General features: G+C 47.0%; 1 protein-coding gene across 1 annotated transcript in view; it reads right to left on the bottom strand.

Annotated features, from left to right (window-relative positions):
- LOC128694773 (zinc finger protein SNAI2-like) overlaps positions 1 to 13,177 on the bottom strand; it is a 176,727-nt gene extending 163,550 nt beyond the window's left edge. Inside the window, exon 1 of the mRNA XM_053785077.2 lies at positions 12,904 to 13,177. Within this exon, the coding sequence (XP_053641052.1) occupies positions 12,904 to 13,045 (142 nt within the window). The 5' untranslated portion in view covers positions 13,046 to 13,177. The remainder of the gene's footprint in view (positions 1 to 12,903) is intronic.
- Positions 13,178 to 13,654: the final 477 nt, after the last annotated feature.

Here is a 13,654-nt window from a genome sequence, read left to right as displayed (position 1 = left end):
CTCCATGGTCTGGAACAAGGTAGTCAGTCCCTCAGCCTGGAGAAGAGTCCAGTTCCATGGTCTGGAACGAAGTGGTCAGTCCCTCAGCCTGAAGAAGAGTCCAGCTCCATGGTCTGGAACAAGGTGGTCAGTCAGCAGCCTGGAGAAGAGTCCAGCTCCATGGTCTGGAACAAGGTGGTCAGTCAGCAGCCTGGAGAAGAGTCCAGCTCCATGGTCTGGAACAAGGTGGTCAGTCAGCAGCCTGGAGAAGAGTCCAGCTCCATGGTCTGGAACGATATCGACCTCGCATTGTGTATCAAAAAAAGTACTTCTATCCAACCATGTGTTCAGTTTTGCAAATGGTGTTTGTTGTGTAGTCTTATAGATGCATTATTCAGTCTGTCGAGTTGTGGTGTTTTAAGGATGACTTCAGTGACGTGAGAGAGAGAAAGAGAGAGAGAGAGAGCGAGAGACAGACAGACAGACAGACAGACAGACAGAGACAGACAGAGACAGACAGACAGACAGAGAGACAGAGAGAGAGAGACACAGAGAGAGAGAGACAGACAGACAGACAGAGAAGACACATCGTCCCTTGGTTGTCTCGCTGCAGACAATGCTTGATGCTGTTATCAAGGGAGCAGGCGCCACTGTCACACACACACACACACACACACACACACACACACACACTCACACACACACACACACACACACTCACACACACACACACACACACACACACACACACACACACACACACACACACACACACACACACACTCACACACACACACACACACACACACACACACACACACACACACACACACACACACACACACACACACACACACACACACACACACACACACACTCACACACACACACACATACACACACTCACACACACACACACACACACACACACACATACACACACACACACACACACACACACACACACACACACACACACACCACATTAAATAATAGCAGATTTCAGTACACCAAACAACTGATGCCGGTGACAACCTGAGATTTGTGGTGTTTGTGAGGAGGAGGACGACAAAGAGGAGGAAAAGGAAGAAGAAAAGGAGGAGGAAAAATAAGAGGAAGGAAATGAGAAGGAAAAGGAGGAAGAGGAAGGGCAGTACAAGAATGAGGAGAAGACGGGAAGTTGAAATAAAATGATAGAAAGTGAGAATATGGAAGAATAAGCAGTACGAAAAGATAAAGAAAAGTGGGAGCAAAGCGGTGGACGAGAGAACAGAAATTAAAAAATATACGGCAGGATGAAACGAAAGGGCAGAGAGGGAAAGGGAGGGAGGGAAGAAGAAAAAAGATAAAGAAAAGGGCGTGTCTTGAGTGATTCACTGTCTCACCTGTCCAAGCATCCACCTGTCTGCCCTCTGACTCACACTGCCAAGTAACGAGGTGCTTGTGGGCAATAAGTCTTCACAGAAAGAGGGGAAGGAGGAGGAGGAGGAGAAGGGGGAGGGGAAGTGAGGCTTGATCCAAGGAATTCGATCAAGCCCCCCCTCCTTGTCCCTTTAGGATCAACCCTAATTAGCTCTCGTACCCAAGATCATCTCGTACTTAAGGTCATCTCGTCACCAAGACCATCTCGTACTCAAGGTCATCTCGTCACCAAGACCATCTCGTACTCAAGGTCATCTCGTCACCAAGACCATCTCGTACTCAAGGTCATCTCGTCACCAAGACCATCTCGTACTCAAGGTCATCTCGTCACCAAGACCATCTCGTACCCAAGGTCATCTCGTTTCTTAGGGCGACGCAGCCGTTGATGCGGCGACCCAAAAGTCTTATCACTCATACAACAGTGCAGGCAGTTACCTTCGTGTGTCTGCAACACACTTGTCAAACAAGTTCGCTGATGTATGTTGACCCAGGCAGAGGCGACCTCCTCCTCCTCCTCCTCCTCTTCCTCCTCCTCCTCCTCCTCTTCCTCCTTTTCCTCCTCCTCCTCCTCCTGCTGCTGCTGCTGTAGCAGACCTATATTGCAAGGAGCAGGGCTTGGCAAGTGCAAGAGGGCGTGCAACTCACAGCGGCTCTAGTTACTCTTCCCACACATCCATTCATTTTGTTAATAGCACTGCTAGTGCCGGGCAGGTACTATAAACACACCCTCTCTCAATAATACGATGAAGGTCTGAACGTAAAAGATAGAGGATGCCCCCTTCCTACACTTCTGAGGGTGTGGAGAAGTTAGGTACCTACAGAGTAGGTGTGGAGAAGGTAGGTACCTACAGAGTAGGTGTGGAGAAGGTAGGTACCTACAGAGTAGGTGTGGAGAAGGTAGGTACCTACAGAGTAGGTGTGGAGAAGGTAGGTACCTACAGAGTAGGTGTGGAGAAGGTAGGTACCTACAAAGAAGTTGTAGAGAGAATAGGTACCTACAGGTGTAGATTGCCACCTGTAGCGGGAAATCAGGTTTGACCCGAGGAAGATGAAAGGGCAGCCCTAGGTCCTTGGATGAAGAGCTTTTGAAGGGTCTCAGCGAAAAAATAAACTCCGTGGCTTGTCCCTGGTCAGTTGTAGTGCATCTGTTTCGTGAGACGGAGGATCGAGCCTTGATGATCTTCAAATTGGATGCATTTACTCAGTTGTGATTGTAGGGGTCGAGGCGTCGCTCTTGTATCCGTGTGTTTACAAGGTGACCACATCAGCAACATCTAGCCACGGTATCTATCCCTAGAGTGTGTTTACAAGGTGACCACATCAGCGACCTCTAGCCACGGTATCTATCCCTAGAGTGTGTTTACAAGGTGGCCACATCAGCGACCTCTAGCCACGGTATCTATCCCTAGAGTGTGTTTACAAGGTGGCCACATCAGCAACATCTAGCCACGGTATCTATCCCTAGAGTGTGTTTACAAGGTGACCACATCAGCAACATCTAGCCACGGTATCTATCCCTAGAGTGTGTTTACAAGGTGACCACATCAGCAACATCTAGCCACGGTATCTATCCCTAGAGTGTGTTTACAAGGTGAGTACATCAGCGACCTCTAGCCACGGTATCTATCCCTAGAGTGTGTTTACAAGGTGGCCACATCAGCGACCTCTAGCCACGGTATCTATCCCTAGAGTGTGTTTACAAGGTGACCACATCACCAACCCTAGCCAGCATATCTATCCTAGTGTGTTTACAAGGTGACCACATCACCAACCCCTAGCCACGGTATCTATCCCTAGAGTGGGTTTACAAGGTGACCACATCACCAACCCCTAGGCACGGTATCTATCCCTAGAGTGTGTTTACAAGGTGACCACATCACCAACCCCTAGCCACGGTATCTATCCCTAGAGTGTGTTTACAAGGTGACCACATCACCAACCCCTAGCCACGGTATCTATCCCTAGAGTGTGTTTACAAGGTGACCACATCAGCAACATCTAGCCACGGTATCTATCCCTAGAGTGTGTTTACAAGGTGGCCACATCAGCAACCCCTAGCCACGGTATCTATCCCTAGAGTGTGTTTACAAGGTGGCCACATCAGCAACCCCTAGCCACGGTATCTATCCCTAGAGTGTGTTTACAAGGTGGCCACATCAGCGACCTCCAGCCATGGTATCTATCCCTGGAGTGTGTTTACAAGGTGGCCACATCAGCAACATCTAGCCACGGTATCTATCCCTGGAGTGTGTTTACAAGGTGACCACATCAGCGACCTCCAGCCACGGTATCTATCCCTGGAGTGTGTTTACAAGGTGGCCACATCAGCAACATCTAGCCACGGTATCTATCCCTGGAGTGTGTTTACAAGGTGGCCACATCAGCAACATCTAGCCACGGTATCTATCCCTGGAGTGTGTTTACAAGGTGGCCACATCAGCGACCTCCAGCCATGGTATCCGTCCCAATGTCTAGCAAGATTTTACGTTTCTAGCAAAGCCTGGCCGAGCCTGGGCATGACAGGTGTTCAGGAGGCAAGAGTGAAGCGACGCTCAATGTTTACCGTGTTGGTCTTGTTCCTGATCCTTGAGGACGAGAGAAAGAGAGAGAATGTTAATAATGGACCAGTAGGTCTGCTGCAGTGTTCCTTCCATTCTTATGTTTGCAGTTTTGTAAGGAAGACACAGCAGCACGAGGATGATCCTGGCATAGTGACAACTGATGAACGTAATAGTTACCAGATATTATAAACCTTACCTTCCCTATACTCATAATAAAGTCAGTTTTTGCTATACCAAACTCTTCAAAATAAACAGAATCTTAGAATAAAACTTAAAAATAAACACGCTAGAACGTTGTAATAAAACCTTATAATAAAACCCTCACAATAAAACCTTATAATATAGACTGGACGCAAAACCTCAAAATTAAACTAAAGGAAAACCTTCTGAATATAATCTTACAATATAGTCTAGAATACAGTGAGATATTTCTTCTGCTTAGAAGATGCATTGTGTTATAAATTAGGCAGAGTTCATGATTTCTAGATGCGCAGCAGCAACTAGACGTCTAGGTTCTTTCTAAACTTAAGCTTAAAGCTTAGGAATTTATTACAGAAGCCGAGGATCGAATTTCTCGTGTCAGTGTATATATATACACTGGGATGCAAAACAGTGAGTGGGAGACCTTTAGTGAGAGACAGTGAGAGAGAGAGAGAGAGAGAGAGAGAGAGAGAGAGAGAGAGAGAGAGAGAGAGAGAGAGAGAGAGAGAGAGAGAGTGAGTTTCAGACAATTATATATTACATGTAATTGCTGTTGTTATTAGGACCTGGTGCCACCACGAAGAGCTTGCCAAAATATTGGTTGATTCTATGCCAAAAAACGTAGCAGTACTTATGAAAGCAAAGGATTGTCATATCTCTTATTAAATCAATTATCTGTCATGTCAATTCCTTGTATTTTTCAAATACACATTAATTTTTCAGATAAATGTCTTATTTCATCACTGTCCCAATTAATATCCACACTACTGTAGGTTACATCAATACGTTTATACTGTCTCTCTGTCAGTCAACAACAACAATACATCCACCTCCTTCCAACTCTATCAATACACACACACACACACACACACACACACACACACACACACACACACACACACACACACACACACACACACACACACACACACACACACACACACACACACACACACACACACACACATACACACACACACGGCATCCATATATAGTGAACATTAAAATGGTATAAAATACCGACAGGTTGTTAGGTAAGACACATATGCAACAGTTAGGTATCTTTATTATGAAACGTTTCGCCTACACAGTAGGCTTCTTCAGTCAAGTACACAATGCTCTTCTCCAGACTGAGGGACTGACCACCTCACAACTTTAAGGGTGATGGACTGATTACATCGTCTTCAAGTATCTTCTGCTTCTATCAACTTTTCTGTACTTGACTGAAGAAGCCTACTGTGTAGGAAAGAAACAAGCTTTCATAATAAAGATACCTAACTGTTGCATATGTGTCTTACCTAACAACCTGTCGGTATTTTATACCATTTTAATGTTCAATCTGTCAGACACTGCAACACAAGGGTATCTTGGTACAGACCTGCAATCAACTTCGACAACTTCCACTAGTGAGAGCGGCTGGATTTGAGAGGGACCTGACCTCTCAACATCTGAGTTCTTACCTCTTCTAGTGGCCTACGTCTCACCTCTTGGCGCTATAAAAAGCTCCATCCTGTCACTTTCATCTCCATATTGTTTCATACTATGGAACAATGCTCTTCTCCAGACTGAGGGACTGACCACCTCAAAACTTTAAGGGTCGGCATCCATATATAGTTTTAAGAAGACGTACGATAAAGCTCTTGGAGCAGAGAGTGGACCTAGTAGCGACTAGCGAAAAGGCGGGGCCAGGAGCTGTGACTTGACCCCTGCAACCACAAGTAGGTGAGTACACACACACACACACACAACCATCAAGATACTTCATCAACCAAACATTCACCACCTGCTCTGCGAACCACCTGTCCCATGAACCACCTGTCCCATGAACCACCTGTATCTCCCTCAGTCACCTTCATTCAAGAATTGTTTTTGCTTGACCAGTCTTAAGTTCCTCCCTCTAGGTAGGATCCCCTCAAAGGAGGTTCCTTGACGCTGTTGAGGGGCTCTTGATCTAGGGAATTGGATCTGTGCTCCAGTTCCCTGAATTAAGCCTGAATACCTTCCATTCCCCCCCCCACAGGCGCTGTATAATCCTACGGGTTTAGCGCTTCCCCATGATTATAATAATAATCTAGGTAGGATCCCAACTCAAGGTTCTTCCTTTCCCTCTATATTTCCTCATAACCCTGGCTCTATACTCTTGCTCTTGGACCTCCTACATTATCCTCCCTATCTCCCTTCCTCTCCCTCCCCATCTTCTTCTCTCTCTCTCTCTCTCTCTCTCTCTCTCTTTCTCTCTCTCTCTCTCTCTCTCTCTCTCTCTCTCTCTCTCTCTCTCTCTCTCGCTCTCTCTCTCTCTCTCTCTCTCCCTCCCTCCCTCCCTCCCTCCCTCCCTCCCTCCCTCCCTCCCTCCCTCCCCCTCCCCGACAACTAGCTACGGAGAATAATCGACCAGACACGGGTGTTTATCCAGTAAACAGTGATTACGTGAAAAAGACTTGAGACTTCTCACCAGTTTTCCCGACGCCAGAGATGGCACCTGGTGCCGCCAGAGGTGCCGCCAGAGGTGCCGCAAGAGGTGCCGCCAGAGGTGCCGCTGGTGCCTCTTGCTGTTGGCTACACTTCTCTCATTGTTGTATATCGTATTTATATTCTTTTTCGGTCTCTATGAATATTTTTTCATTGTTTTTGATCAGTCTGTTGATTTAATTGTGTGATCACACACACACACACACACACACACACACACACACACACACACACACACACTCGTATACAGTCAGTGGCCTCTTTATTAGGTACACCCTTATAATACTGCATAGGGCTCTCCTTTGCCCCCAGAACGGCCAAAATTCTTCGTGGCAAGGATTCAACAAGGTGCTGGAAAAATTCTTTAAAGATTCTGGTCCTTGTTGACATGACAGCATCACGCAGTTGCTGCAGATTTGTTGGCTGCATATTCATGCTGCGAGTCTCCCGTTCTATCACATCTCAAAGGTTTACATCAAATTCTAACCCTACCAACTGCATGTCGAAGTTGAAATGGTGATTCGTCAGACCCGGCCACGTTTTTCCAATCTTCAGCTGTACAGTTTTGGTGAGCCTGTGCCCACTGTGGCCTCACTTTTCTGGTCGCAGCTGACAGGAGAGGATCCCGGTATTTTCTGGTTTTGGACCCATCCACTTCAAGGTTATATGTGTTGTTCGTTCTGAGATGCTGTTGTAACGCAATGTTATTTAAGTTATTGCTGCCTTCCTGTCAGCTTGAACCAGTATGGCCATTCTCCTCTGACCTTTATAATTAACAAGGTATTTTCACCTACAGAAATGCCGCTCGTTGGATGTTTTATGGTTTTTTTCACACCATTCTCTGTAAAATCTAGAGATTGTTGAACGTAAAAAATTTCAGATCTGCAGATTTTGAGTTACTCAGACCACCCCGTCGGGTATCAACAATCATTCCACGGTCAAAGTCACTTAGATATCATTTCTTCCCTATTCCGATGCTCGGTCTGAACAACAACAGAACCTCGTGACCATGTCTGCATGTTTTCAGGCACTGAGGTGCTGCCACGTGATTGGCTGATTAGATATTTGCAATAACGAGCTGGTGTACAATTGTACCTAATAAAGCACCACTGTGTCTATACTGTCCAATGTACTGGAAAAGATAATCAGGAAAAGAGTGGTTGAGCATCTGTAAGGATGGATTTCTTAACTGAAAGCCAGCACGGATGTAATTAAGTCTTACCTCACTGTCATAAGTTCTCTGACAGAACAACTGGGGTAAATAAATGGAATGAGTTAGATGGTGAAGTGGTTGAGGGAAACCCGATACAAGACGTCAGGGGTAGGAATGATAGGGCCCATGAGGCCAGGAATCAATAATGGCGGCGACTGTGGCTCAAGAGTCGGGACCAGGAGCTGAGACTCAACTCCTGCAAGCACAACTCAGTGAGCACACACGCACGCGCGTGCACACACACACACACACACACACACACACACACACACACACACACACACACACACACACACACATACACACACATACACACACACCCACACACACCCACACACACCCACACACCCACACACACCCACACACACCCACACACACCCACACACACCCACACACACACACACACACACACACACACACACACACACACACACACACACACACACACACACACACACACACACACACACACACACAACACACACACCACACACACACACACACACACACACACACACACACACACACACACACACAACACACACACACACACACATACACACACACACACAGACACACACACACACACACATAGCCCGACACACACATACACTCCCCCCCCTTCCCCACCGACATCTCACTCCTTCACCTGATCCCTCCCCTCCCTCTTTCACCCTCCCCCTCCCCACCTCTCCCTCCTTCCCCCTCTCCCTCTCCCACTCACCCACTTGCTTCACTCTCCTTCCCACTCCCCCTCCCCACTACTCTCCCACATAGCCACAGTTCCTCCTCTACCTCCCCCCCCCACACTCTGACATACACAATACTAACCTAACATACAGAATTGCATAGGTTTCCCACTCTGAGGCAATCAGGATAAAACAAAACTGGGTTGCCAGAGAGCAACAAGAAAAACCAAGGAACAGGAGGAGGAAACTGCAAAGGAAGATTGGGCAGCAGAGCTCACAAAAAAGGGAACATGAATGGGAAAAGAAACTAGAAGAACTTAGCATGAGAATGGAAGAGAGGATAGACATGGAAAGCAGGAAGTGGGAGGTGCAAGTCAAAGCAGCAGAGGCCAGGATACAGAGTTTAGAAGAGGAACTGAAAAATCTGAAACAGCCTAAAGAACTAAAGAACATTTTGGGATTGACAACAGACTGCTACCTCAGTCACAAATAAGGGGACTGTAGGGAAAGGAGCATAACTGCATGTAGAAGCTCAATCAGTGGAGACTGTAGTAAATGAAAGAGCTAAGCTATATGTGGAGGCCCTAACAGACCACAGCAGAGCCCAGGGAAAGCCGAGAAGGGAAAATGACAGGCCACTGAGCCCAAGTACATTAGCTAGTGAAACTGAAGAAAGGAAAGCTGCAATGGAGGAAATCAAATTGAATGAGGGAATACACAGGGATATGCAGTGGGAGAATGAAAGGGTGAGGTCAGTCTTTGTGTATGGGCTCCAGGAAGTTGAAGGTGAAACATATGAAGCAAGAAAACAAGGGGAAAAAAAGCAATTGAAAGCATCATGAAAGCAATAGGAGAAGACGACATGACCCAGCTGGAAAATTTTCGGAGAACAGGGGGGTCTGTAAAAAAAAGAACCCGCCAGTGAAAGTGACCTTCAAGGCAGAATCGACTCAGAACAGGATCCTACAGGAGAAAGCACGATTAAGGGACATGCCGGCATACAGGAAGGTGTATCTCGACTGCGACAGAACACAAGCAGAAAGGCAGAAATAGAGAGAGATGGTACAAAGGCAAAAGGAGGAAAGAGAAGGGATGGAGAAGACAGACAGGAGATCCCAGACACAGGAAGATCAAATACAGCCTCCCTCACAACTTCCTATAGAAGCCTCCCAACCAGGTCAACCCCAGTGCAACCAAACACTCTAAACCAAAACACCCATGCCACATCCAATGCCCCCACCCACTGCATTACAAACTCCACCCCCACAGCAACCACCCATAGTTCCTTATCAGGTCTCCCACTTCCCCAACCCCAATACACCTCCCATACCACAATCTTAGAAAAGAAGTTGAAGGTGTGGTATACAAATGCAGATGGAATAACAAATAAGTATAAGGAGTGGCACGAAAGAATCAAGGAGACATCCCCAGACATAATAGCACTCACAGAAACAAAACTCACCAGAATAATAACAGATTCAATCTTTCCATCCGGATATCAAATCCTCAGGAAAAACAGAGGGAGGAGAGGGGGAGGAGGAGTTGCACTGCTCATTAAAAATTAGTGGGGGTTTGAGAAAATGGAAGGAATGGATGGCACGGGCGAAAGGGACTACTTAGTAGGAACAATCCAGTCTGAGGGACATAAGGTGATAATTGCAGTAATGTACAACCCACCACAGAACTGCAGGAGGCCAAGAGAAGAATACGATGAGAGCAACAGAGCAATGGTCGACACACTAGCCGAGGTGGCCAGGAGAGTACACATGGGGGGAGCAAAGTTACTAGTTATGGGTGATTTCAATCACAAGGAGATTGGAAAACCTGGAGCTCCATGGGGGTCCCGAAACATGGAGAGCCAAGATGATGGATGTGGTACTGGAAAACCTCATGCATCAACATGTTAGAGACACTACCAGAGAGAGAAGAGAAGATGAACCAGCAAGACTGGACCTTGTATTCGCCTTGAGTAGTTCTGACATCGAGGATATCATGTATGAAAGGCCCCTGGGAGCTAGTGATCATGTGGTTCTGTGCTTCGACTACATAGTTGAGCTCCAAGTGGAGAGAGCAGCAGGAATAGGGTGGGAAAACCAAACTACAAAAGGGGGAACTACTCAGGCTTGAGGAACTTCTTTCAAGACATTCAGTGGGAGAGGGAACTGACAGGAAGACCAGTACAGGAAATGATGGACTGTGGCAACAAAATGCAAGGAGGCAGAGGAGAGGTTTGTTTCCAAGGGAAACAGAAATAATGGGAAGAAATGAACGAGTCCTTGGTTCACCCAAAGGTGTAGGGAGGCAAAAACTAAGTATACTAGAGAATGGAAAAGGTACAGAAGACAGAGAACTCAGGAAAATAAAGAGATTAGCCGAAGAGCCAGAAACGAATATGCACATATAAGAAGGGAGGCTCAGCGGCAATACGAAAATGACTTGGCATCGAAAGTCAAGACTGACCCGAAGCTGTTGTACAGCCACATCAGGAGGAAAACAACAGTCAAGGACCAGATAATCAGACTGAGGAAGGGTGATGGGGAATTCACAAGAAACGACCGGGAGGTATGTCAGGAGCTCAACACAAGATTTAAAGAAGTATTTACAGTGGAAATCAGTAGGACTCCAGGAAATCAGAGCAGGGGGGTGCACCAGCAAGTGCTGGATGAGGTACATATAACCAAGGAAGAGGCGAAGAAGCTGCTATGCGAACTTGACACCTCAAAGGCGGTGGGACCAGACAACATCTCTCCGTGGGTCCTTAAAGAGGGAGCAGAGACATTGTGTGTACCATTAACAAAAATCTTCAACACATCATTTGAAACTGGGCAACTCCCCAAGGTATGGAAGATGGCAAATGTAGTCCTAATTTTTAAAAAGGGAGACAGACATGAGGCACTAAACTACAGACCTGTATCACTAACGTGTATAGTATGCAAGGTCATGGAGAATATCATCAGGAGGAGAGTGGTGGAGCACCTGGAAAGAAGCAAGTGTATAATTGACAACCAGCATGGTTTCAGGGAAGGAAAATCCTGTGTCACAAACCTATTAGAGTTTTATGACAAGGTGACAGAAGTAAGACAAGAGAGAGAGGGGTGGATTGACTGCATTTTTTTGGACTGCAAGAAGGCCTTCGACACAGTTCCTCACAAGAGGTTACTGCAAAAGCTAGAGGATCAGGCACACATAACAGGAAAGGCACTGCAGTGGATAAGAGAATACCTTACAGGGAGGCAACAACGAGTCATGGTACGTGACGAGGTGTCAAAGTGGGAGCCTGTGACAAGCGGGGTTCCACAGGGGTCAGTCCTAGGACCTGTGCTGTTCTTGGTATATGTGAATGATATAACGGAAGGGATAGACTCAGAAGTGTCCTTGTTTGCGGACGATGTGAAGTTAATGAGAAGAATCAAATCGGATGAGGATCATGCAGGACTACAAAGAGACCTGGACAGGCTACAAGCCTGGTCCAGCAACTGGCTCCTTGAATTTAACCCCGCCAAATGCAAAGTCATGAAGATTGGGGAAGGGCAAAGAAGACCGCAGACACAATATAGTTTAGATGGCCAAAGTCTGCAAACCTCACTCAAGGAAAAAGATCTGGGGGTGAGTATAACACCGAGCATATCTCCTGAGGCGCACATCAATCAGATAACTGCTGCAGCATACGGGCGCCTGGCAAACCTACGGATAGCGTTCCGATACCTCAGTAAGGAGTCGTTCAAGACTCTGTATACCATTTACGTCAGGCCCATACTGGAGTATGCAGCACCAGTTTGGAATCCACACCTAGTCAAGCACGTCAAGAAATTAGAGAAAGTGCAAAGGTTTGCAACAAGACTAGTCCCAGAGCTACGGGGATTGTCCTACGAAGAAAGGTTTAGGGAAATCGGCCTGACGACACTGGAGGCCAGGAGGGTCAGGGGAGACATGATAACGACATATAAAATACTGCGCGGAATAGACGAGGTGGACAAAGACGGGATGTTCCAGAGATGGGACACAGACACGAGAGGTCACAATTGGAAGTTGAAGACTCAGATGAATCAAAGGGATGTTAGGAAGTATTTCTTCAGTCATAGAGTAGTCAAGCCGTGGAATAGCCTAGAAAGTGAAGTAGTGGAGGCGGGAACCATACATAGTTTTAAGGCGAGGTATGATAAAGCTCATGGAGCAGGGAGAGAGAGGACCTAGTAGCAATCAGTGAAGAGGCGGGGCCAGGAGCTATGAATCGACCCCTGCAACCACAAATAGGTGAGTACACACACACACACACACACACACACACACACACACACACACCACACATACACACACACACACACACACACACACACACATACCGGGCCACCATCCAATGGTCAAATACCTGTCGCTTGCACCTCGACAGAGTTGCACCTGCGGGCAGCAGAGTGTAAGATTAACACCGTTCTGCCCTTGCGATAGCGGGACTCCTTGAATAAGCTGCAAGCAAGCGTCGGGGCGGAGTTATCCCGGCGAATCCGGGCCATTAAGCTGGTCCCCTGGATTCCTTTAGTGACGGGAGAGGAGCGTGGAGTGGTTTATGGAGGTCGGGAGGTAGGAGGTAACGGAGAGGGCAGGCGTCGACTCAGTCACGGCCTCTGGTGATGGACTGACCACTCGGGCAAGTGCTCTCTCTGATGTTTGGCGCCTGTGTTGCGCCACTACCTGCTTGTGATTAGCTATTTGTGGTTACAGCAGCAGAGCTATGATGCTGGTGTTCCGTCTTCAGTGTTTGTAGGTACAACAGCAGAGCTATGGTGCTGGTGTACCGTCTCCAATGTTCGTAGTTACATCAGCAGAGCTATGATGCTCGTGTACCGTCCCCATCATTCCAGTATAAAGAACAGGAAATGCAAACTCTATTGGGTCGAGTCAGGTGCTTCATTGGCTGTGGGCGGAGTTTTAATGACAGCATTGTCCTGCTAAGGTAGAATGTGTCTGACCAGGATTTTCGAGATTATAAGGCTGCCTCTGTGTTGAGAGATGGTGTTGGTGGCAGCCACGAGACCTGATTCCATTCATTGTCTGAGATTTAGGTCTGATTCTTCGATGTCAGGTTTGGCTTCTTGGAACTTCCTGGGATGACCGAAAGTGTT

Source organism: Cherax quadricarinatus, chromosome 51 (genome assembly GCF_038502225.1).
Source record: "Cherax quadricarinatus isolate ZL_2023a chromosome 51, ASM3850222v1, whole genome shotgun sequence".
NCBI lineage: Eukaryota > Metazoa > Arthropoda > Malacostraca > Decapoda > Parastacidae > Cherax > Cherax quadricarinatus.
Note: the sequence above shows the minus strand (reverse complement) of the source record. Positions and strands in the feature narration are given on the sequence as shown.